Source organism: Pundamilia nyererei, unplaced genomic scaffold, assembly GCF_000239375.1.
Source record: "Pundamilia nyererei isolate P.nyererei 1_Seehausen unplaced genomic scaffold, PunNye1.0 scaffold00221, whole genome shotgun sequence".
NCBI lineage: Eukaryota > Metazoa > Chordata > Actinopteri > Cichliformes > Cichlidae > Pundamilia > Pundamilia nyererei.
The window spans coordinates 54,284-62,785 of NW_005187622.1; the positions used below are offsets into that span (position 1 = coordinate 54,284).

Below are 8,502 nucleotides of genomic sequence, written 5' to 3' on the forward strand. Positions count from 1 at the left end.
GTCATGATTTTCGATGTTAGTAAGTTTCAGTGAAACCATGGCACCGGACACCGGTACCCATCCCTAGTCACGACCTTTAACCTTTCGATTTGTGCCATGCAAACAACATTAACATTTCCTACTGTGAAGGTGCAAACATCCACCTCTGGAGGGTGGAGCTGGAGTAAGGGAACGGCCTGAGTCCGTCACATCACAAGGGTTGGGTATCATCACCGATTTCTATAATTGATTCGATTCAATTTGGATCTGACAGTCAGAAATATTATAATTCTGATCATTTGTCAGTACTACTGACACTTGTGAGATGCCTTTGTGTCAAAGTAACTGAGGATAAAACACAGAAAAACATGGAGATTTTCCCGGCCTGTCTTTTTATAGCAGATAACCGCCTTAAAAATATTCTGCAGTAGAACAAAAACGGAAGAAAACCACGAATCAACATATGAACATTACCTGACGCTACTGAAGTGATGTAGAGCAAAGTCATAGAGGTTTAATTAGAGACATAGAAGTGTTTTGCAATTTGGCATCATTTGTAAAATTTTACATTTCTTTGGTATTGAACAGCAGAAATTAGGCTTTCTTGTTGGATGTTATCATTTTTGGAAAAAACAAACAAACAAACAAACAGAGGCTGACAGCGCTGTAAACGACAGTAGACTGGTGCGTAATAAGCAATAATAATGTAATAATGTAATAAATAATGCAGAAAACAGATTTTTGATGGTAAACTGCTCTTGAAATACAGGGGGGAGGGGAGTGTGTGATTTTATCGTGGTGGAAGCAAAACAGCAAAAATAAGAGAGAATTCATGACAATGTGAAGTGTACTTTGGATCTTCTTTTGCTGCTGGTTCAGTGAATTTTGGTCAGAGTGACAAAACCTCCAGCTTCAGAATCTGTGAGATGTCTGCTTTCAGCACCGACGGCTTGTCAGTGCTTTGTGGTTACGTCTTTAGTCAAGTTAAAATCGATTTGAATTGGAAAATCGATTTTTTTAAACCCACCCCTACACATCACACCAGAGCTCGGCAGTTATAAAAAACTAATCTGGCAGGATTAAGCCCGTCAGATCAGATCAGACCCTGAAATCCAGCAGTTCAAATGGAAAACAGGATTACATGATCAGATTAAATCAGAGGAGCCAATACAGCTTTTTTTAAAAAACAAAAAACAAATTCAGATCAAAAACTCCAGTTTTTGTTGCTTATTGGAACAGGATCAGGATTACTGTGATTCCAGCAGAGGGCTGGATTCAGGCTGGAAACATGAAATAAAAACTCCAGAGTTAATCAAACAAGAAAACTAGAACTGATAGACGGTGCTACAAACTGCATTACACTGTGTATTTAATACTATATTAACATAATAATATATTTTCATACAGTGATGATTATTTATGGAGCACTGTATTTCATACATGTGATATACATGTATAAATATTCAGGATTTGCGTTTTTATTCATTAAATTTAAAGCTATGAGATCTACATTAAACTGAGCTGTGTGTTATGAATGAAGAATACCGTCACAGTAGAGAACAGTTTAATCAATGCTCTTGATGTTTGCTGCCCTCTGCTGGTCATGTTTTACATTTTTACATGCAGCATGACGACAGTGCACAAAGTTGCTTCCTGTTTCCAACCTGCTTTGCTTGCTAACAGCAGCAGCTCTTACTTTTGGCTTTTGTGGTCGTGCAGTTGTTTATGGTAAATGGCCTGCATTTGTATAGCGCTTTACTTAGTCCCTAAAGACTCCAAAGTGCTTTACACAACCAGTCATTCACCCATTCACACACACATTCACACACTGGTGACGGCAAGCTACATTGTAGCCACAGCTGCCCTGGGGCGCACAGAGGCGAGGCTGCCGGACACTGGCGCCACCGGGCCCTCTGACCACCACCAGTAGGCAAACATGGGGTTAGTATCTTGCCCAAGGATATATGGCATGCAGCTAGGAGGCAGCTTGGGATCGAACTACCAACCTTCTGATTAGTGGCTGACCTGCTCTGCCACCTGAGCTACAGCCACCCCAGTTGTTTATTTCATGCAGCATTTGTATGAAAGAATTTTAAAGGTTGTGGATAAAATAATGAATTAGTGCTGATGAAATAGCTCTTAGTAAAATTAAAATAGTTAAGGCTCTTTTATGTTGGTGAATTTGGTGCCTGCCGCCCAGGTAAAGTATTGTTGATCCAGATTTTGTAAAGTCATCCAATTTTTTTTGTTTCGTTTTTTTTAACTGGATTAGGAGAAACAGCAGCACTCTGTGAGATTTCACAGTGAAGCTGGATGTTTTTATCCTGTACTGAAGCTTTAATCTGTCTGGAAGCGTTCAGCGTGTTTTAATCTGAGCTTCTAACAGACCTTCAAAACCGCGGCCACACATCACATATCCAGATGCTTCCTCCATCACTCTGCGTTCACCTGCGCAGCTTCTGGTCTTCATCTTTGATTTCATGGATGCGTGTTCGTGATTCTCTCTTTACAGTCAGGTTCGAGTACATTTCACAGGTCACGTCTCAAAAACAATGAAATAAAACCTGAACATCTCAAGCATTAAATCTGTGGTCTGAACTTTCTTACCTTCTTTACTGTCTGTCCTGCAGCTTTTCTTGCCACGAAACTCTCAGGCACGCCAACAGCAGCTGACATCTTCTGCTCAGCCACAGACAACAGTGTGAACTGCAGATGAGGAAGACGAAGCAGAGAGCAGCTTGTGAGAGATGTGAGGAGGAGGAGGAGGAGGCCAAGAGGCTCTGAGGCAGGCTCTGCTTACCTGCCTGAAGAAGATCATCCAGTCAGGTTTGCACTGATCAATCAGGTCGTACGGGGTCACCAGGTAGACCAGGTGCAGGTAGCTGTTGAGCAGCAGAGACTCCAGGCCTTTGGAGAGGTCTTTGTAGAGGACCTCAGCATAGGTCAGATCCACCGAGGCTGAAGAACACCATGAATGCTTTAATTCATCATCACGAATCATAACAGCTACAGACACACAAAACTACACCATCGCAGTTTTCTGACCTTACAAAAGGATCTTTGAAACTTTATTTAAGCCCAATGAATCGAAACATCTGACAACAGTGGGACCAGACTGGGACACGAGTTTACCCTGTTCAGGATCTTTGGTGGCCGGCCCAGGCTAAAATGACCCTCCATGTTTGAATCTGTTTTAACTCCTCCTCCTTTAAATCAACTGTCTTCTTATTGGCTGCTCCTCATGAACATAAGTGGGTGAGTCTTGTGTGTCTGAGATGACCATATTAGGGATTTCCCTCGCTATAACATCATGCAGAGCCAACAGGAGCAAAACTCTGCAACTCTGTGTTCATTGTTGATTTTCAGAATCATGATTAAACGTGACGTTCTAAGTCATGTGAGAGGAAGTAAGGAGTCCTACAGGTATGCCGAGGGTACCTTTGTACGTAGCCTTTCCCAGCTTGGTGACCCGCAGACTCTGACTGTGCGAGTCTATTGTGATGAGCTCTTTCTCCTTCAGGACATCCACGCACTGCTGCACTGCCTCCAGCAGGCTCCTCCCCACACACAGCTGCTGCCACTGCACAAACAGCAGCGTTCCCTGCAGGAAGTCCTGCAGCTGCTCCACGGATGATGTGATCTGCAGAAACCACAAGACATAAGGACAATAGCACCAGTTGAATCAGGTTGTGATCTGATTATTTTTAAAAACATATTGATCAGGCATCCTGATTGGCCAGTTCAGCAACAAAAACAAGGATATATGGAAATATTTGGATCCATTATATTCCGTGAACTGAATATTTCGAAGCTTGTGTTCGTTAGACAATGTTGCCATCAGTGACACAAACCAAACAAAATAAAAACCTAGAATTACCTAGAATTACCTAGAATGAACCAGAATTACAGACAGATTCACTGATACAGAAAAATCTGCTGCTTCTTTATAAACCACTAATTCAGTTTAGTTTTTCAAAATAAAAGCGAAAAGAAAGTCAGACCCCACAGAGGTACCATTTGATATTAAATAATGATGCAGAGATAAAAGAGATTAGCGCCTGCTGGCTAATCTGCTCGGATTTGGAGTGAATTAGAAGGATTTACGTTTAATCCAATGAGGGACAGGACAAGGCTCAGGAGGCCTTTTCCATCATCGTGCATCAGGTTGCTGTAACAGCTCTCCATCGGCGCGCACACCAGTGTTTTAGCCTGAAATCACACAAAAGCAGAATTATCTGACATCTGTTAGTTTAACTGAATGCTTTTATTTTGTCATAACTCACAGGAAACTGATCAGATTGTTTTAGCAGGAGTCGGAGATGGTGGAGAAGTCATAAAGAGTTATTGTTATGTTATTATATCCACCTTAATTTTATTGTTTTTAACACATTACCAGGGCTGGACTGGCCATCGGGCATACCAGGTATTTGCCCGGTGGGCTGCTTGTGATTTTTCGTATTTATGGGCCAATGGGGTTTTATTTCTTTTAATTTTTTAACGGTATAAATGAATGGTGGTGGATTAGCCAGTTGGTCGTGATCGACTCTGGGCTGGACCAATTACAGCCGAGGAGGTCGAACTTTAAAGTTGAGGTGAAAAGGAACGCAATTTGTGCCGTACTTCAGCTAGAAAGTTGCTAATTCAATCATGAAACTGATCAATGATCAGCTTTTCTCTCTGCGCCAGAAGCAGAAACCTGTGGCTGTAGCACTAAACAACAGCAGCACGTTTAAGTTTGATCAGCTGTTGTTAGAATTTATTTAATATTAATTTCTAGTATCAGCTGATGTTTGCTGGAGCCACAGCTGTAAAAGCTGCTGGTCATGATATTGGTTTGTATATCTGGTGAGAGGGAAACATGAAGATAAAACCAGGAGACGTCCTTACTGAATCATCAGTACAGAACAGGTGATGGAGAAACAGGTTTACCTTTTAGGTGACATGAATGAGTTGAAGGGAAGTTATGAACTGTTTCTGAGAGACAAATAACACCAGGATCCTTTTTTATGTAGCTGACAGCTGGTAACTGTGCAGGGGCGGGTCTAGCAAAGTTTTGCCAGGGGGGGCAGGTAGGGCATTAACAGGGAGAGGGGGGCACAAAGAAATACTTTTCTTTCTTATTCTCATTTAAAATGTCTCGCTTTTCATGAATAATTATCTGAATCTTACAACCAAATTTTACATCTGATGTAAAATGTATAGAAATCCATTATTGTATTTAGTAAATATTAAGCCTAGTATACACCCTAGTAAGTTATAGTATTCTTTCCTTTGGGAAGGTACCATCTGTGCAGTCTCCAATTCTCTTGAAGAAAGATGTTGAATCTATTTAATTACTGGAGAAAAATAATAGATTTATGTGCATTTGTTTGATACGTGCATTAAATTAAAATCGGTTTTGTCAGTTAAGCATCTTGAGGCAGAGGGTGGGGGAGTGGTTCCCTATTTTTTTCCTTTGGCAACCCTATTAGTTAGGTATATGTAATTATAAATTAGGTTGTTTTATATTTTTGCTAAGTACTGTTTAGAATACCAGAATAGGGAGGATGGTGTAGGTTTAAGTTTATTATAAAGGCTTTATGGCTTTTCCTATAATACCATGGTGGGCTGGTCACTAGTCAAAATACCCGGGCTTGTCCCAGTCCAACCCTGCACATTACAGAGGTTTCTGTGCAGCTGCTGACCTCAAATAAACACACACAAAGATTTAATAAAGCTTTTAAACCTTTTAACTCTTTTAATTTAACGTTTCTTTGTTTTTTTAATAACCTAAAACAGATTTTATGCCTGCAGGTCTGTATTTCAGATATCTGAGAATTAAGAAAAGTATTTTGACATAATATTGTTGGAAAGCTTCAGTTTTTAGGCTCACTGTTTTTAATCAGACATCAGTTTGAGTCCCTCATGGCTCTAGTTACCATGTTCCTGTCCTTCTCCTGCAGGATCAGGATGCTCTCGCCCACCGAATCAATCCCCGCTCGGCCGGCTCGTCCGACCATCTGCTTGTACTGGCTCCTCTTCAGGAAGTCTGTGGCTATGTACGGCGAGCGCAGGATCACTCTGTGTGCAAACAGAGGTCAAACCGGGGTCAAACAGAGGTCAGATCATTTCAGCAGCAGCAAATGTGCATAACCTTTGATATGTACACATGAACACGCAGGTGAGCTCCTGACAGGAAAGGGAAAAAGCTGTTTAATGAGCGGCTCACCTGCGAGCAGGTAGGTTGATCCCTGCAGCTAGGGTGGAGGTGCAGGTGAGGAGGCAGAGGACCCCGCTGGAGTAGGCCTCCTCCACCAGTTTCCTCTCCTCGGATGTTAGCCCGCTGTGGTGGTACGCCACGCCATACGGCACAGTGACCTTTAACACCGGGCACAACGAGCCATTCCCGCTGTCCCGCAGCTCCCTGAGGAGGACGCCCTTCTCCTCCTCGCGGTGCCGCAAGAAGTCCCTGAAAGAGTCGAGAAAGGTTTCTGAGTCAGTGATTGGCATGGGCGGCAGAGTGGGAGGAGTCACCCAGTGGCTGCTGCTCACTCTTTCAGATATTTGCAGATCATCGCCGCCACATTCTCGCAGTTCTTCTTGGTGGGACAGAAGAGCAGACACGAGTGCGCTGGGATGACCTCGGTCACCAGAGCGATGATGTGATCCGGGTCGATCTTCTGCATCGTGCTCGAGTACTGCAGGAAAGAGAAAGACCAAGCACCACGAAAACGAAAGAGGAGGACATTAAACTTTAATTTACTGCAGGAAAAATGTCTCCTGTACATATTAATGTGGCCACGGCGTGTTGGTGTGATCCTCCACTGTATTGTTAGAGTTAATTATGTTTTTTACTTACTTTAAAGTTGAGAAGACGTGAGAACCTGAAGCAGTTCTCTTCTTTTGGGTCCACCTCGTAGATGGTGTCGTGCAGTTTGACGAATTCCTTCAGCTGAACCTGGAAAAAATCAAAATAAAATAAATCACAGAGCGCCAATTTACCCAAACTCTCAAAATGAGTTTAAAAGACAGGAAGAAGCCCCGCTGATAGAAACCAGCAGTTCCATGCAACGATCTTGAAACACAAGTTCTCCTCTGACTATCACTAGCTCATCCACATCCATTTTCATATGTGCAGCTGATAAGTCGTGACTAATTCTGAGAGTTGCATTTGCATGACACACAGACCTGATTTTAGTTAATGAGCAACTTTAACAACGCTCAGTGAGCCCCTCAAACAGCTGCTCAGTGTCAGGAACTGTTTTCAGCGGTGGACTAATCTGTGTGTTATGCTCGAGCAAGTCCTTGTGGAAGCAGGAAGTTAGGGTCAGTGTTCACTCGAGGGTTTTATAAGGTTCGGGTGCAGCTTTGATTCAATCACTTACAGGCCTGAAGTTGTTCGTGTAATTTTCAGCCCTCAGAAACGTCTGCAGGTCTTTGATATTCCCCAGAGTGGCGCTCATTCCTATTATCTGAGTTGTTTCTGGAAAAAAAAGAAAAAGAACCCAAAAGCAAGAAGTTTGTTTTTAACTTAAGGCTGGATTGAGTTATGGAGACTATAAGAAGACACTTACTGCTCACATATTGAACTTTGGCCAGAGTCATTTCTATAATGGCCCCTCTGCTGCCGTCACCCAGCATGTGAAGCTGCAGAAGAAACAAAATCTCAGTTAAATGTCCTCCAGCCGTATAAAACACCTTTCATCCAAAGTGGGAGGTACCTCATCAACCACCACCAGTCCAAGGTTATCCAGCCTGCTGCTCTCTATCAGAGAGTTGACGAGGCTGTGAGCCTTCTCTATGGTTGCGATGTAAAGGGACGTCTTGTTTCTTCTCTTCACGGGAGGAAACCTGCCCTTGCTGCCAGCGTACTCCTCCACCATGAAGTCCAGCTCCAGACCAAAGCTTGCTAAACCACGCACCTGGAAAAGTGAAAAGTACTTCCTAAGAGTTCAAAACGAAGGCTGTTAATGTCTCTGAAAGGTGTCCCACAAGGCTCTAGTTTTGATCCTCTTTTATTTCTTATGAACATAAATATGATAATGATATGATTAGAGATGGAAATCGAGAGTAGTAGTGCAATTCCTTGGAATCGTTAATCTGCCTGCCTATGGATCCTGCTTATCAGTTCTTGCACTCTCACTACGATCAGCTGATTTCAGTTTGTGTGCCAGAGGAAAATAGTGGTGCAGTCTTCAGTGTGGACATGGACATGACTTTTATTTTTATTGCACAAAAGGATGAGAGTGTGATGGTAAAGTGGAGACTGCTCCAGGACAGAAAAACGGCATCACTGTTAACACAGCTTCAGCTCTTCACAAGCACCTGCACAGCCAGCATGCTAACACTAAGCTAGCCAAGAGCCCAGAGCGATTTTAAAGCTGAGTGAATGCTGACCCCAGACCAGCACCGTGATAAAATGAATCGTCATTTGTGTTGAAGACAACCATTGCTGAACTTCAACAGGTAACAAACTGATAAGCAGTCAGGCCCGTTTCCACCTTTTCATGTTTCTAAAGTGGCATAGAATCACCATGACAACTG

The 8,502-nt window shown here is 42.7% G+C and overlaps 1 protein-coding gene across 1 annotated transcript in view; it reads right to left on the reverse strand.

Annotated features, from left to right (window-relative positions):
• Positions 1 to 8,502, reverse strand: part of helq (helicase, POLQ like) — a 17,638-nt gene that overhangs the window by 3,196 nt on the left and 5,940 nt on the right. Inside the window, exons 4-14 of the mRNA XM_005748398.1 lie at positions 7,680 to 7,880; positions 7,533 to 7,605; positions 7,344 to 7,441; positions 6,818 to 6,916; positions 6,511 to 6,656; positions 6,188 to 6,427; positions 5,898 to 6,039; positions 4,084 to 4,188; positions 3,418 to 3,619; positions 2,780 to 2,937; positions 2,587 to 2,685 (exon numbers count right to left, since the gene is read on the reverse strand). Of these exons, the coding sequence (XP_005748455.1) occupies positions 2,587 to 2,685; positions 2,780 to 2,937; positions 3,418 to 3,619; positions 4,084 to 4,188; positions 5,898 to 6,039; positions 6,188 to 6,427; positions 6,511 to 6,656; positions 6,818 to 6,916; positions 7,344 to 7,441; positions 7,533 to 7,605; positions 7,680 to 7,880 (1,563 nt within the window). The remainder of the gene's footprint in view (positions 1 to 2,586; positions 2,686 to 2,779; positions 2,938 to 3,417; positions 3,620 to 4,083; positions 4,189 to 5,897; positions 6,040 to 6,187; positions 6,428 to 6,510; positions 6,657 to 6,817; positions 6,917 to 7,343; positions 7,442 to 7,532; positions 7,606 to 7,679; positions 7,881 to 8,502) is intronic.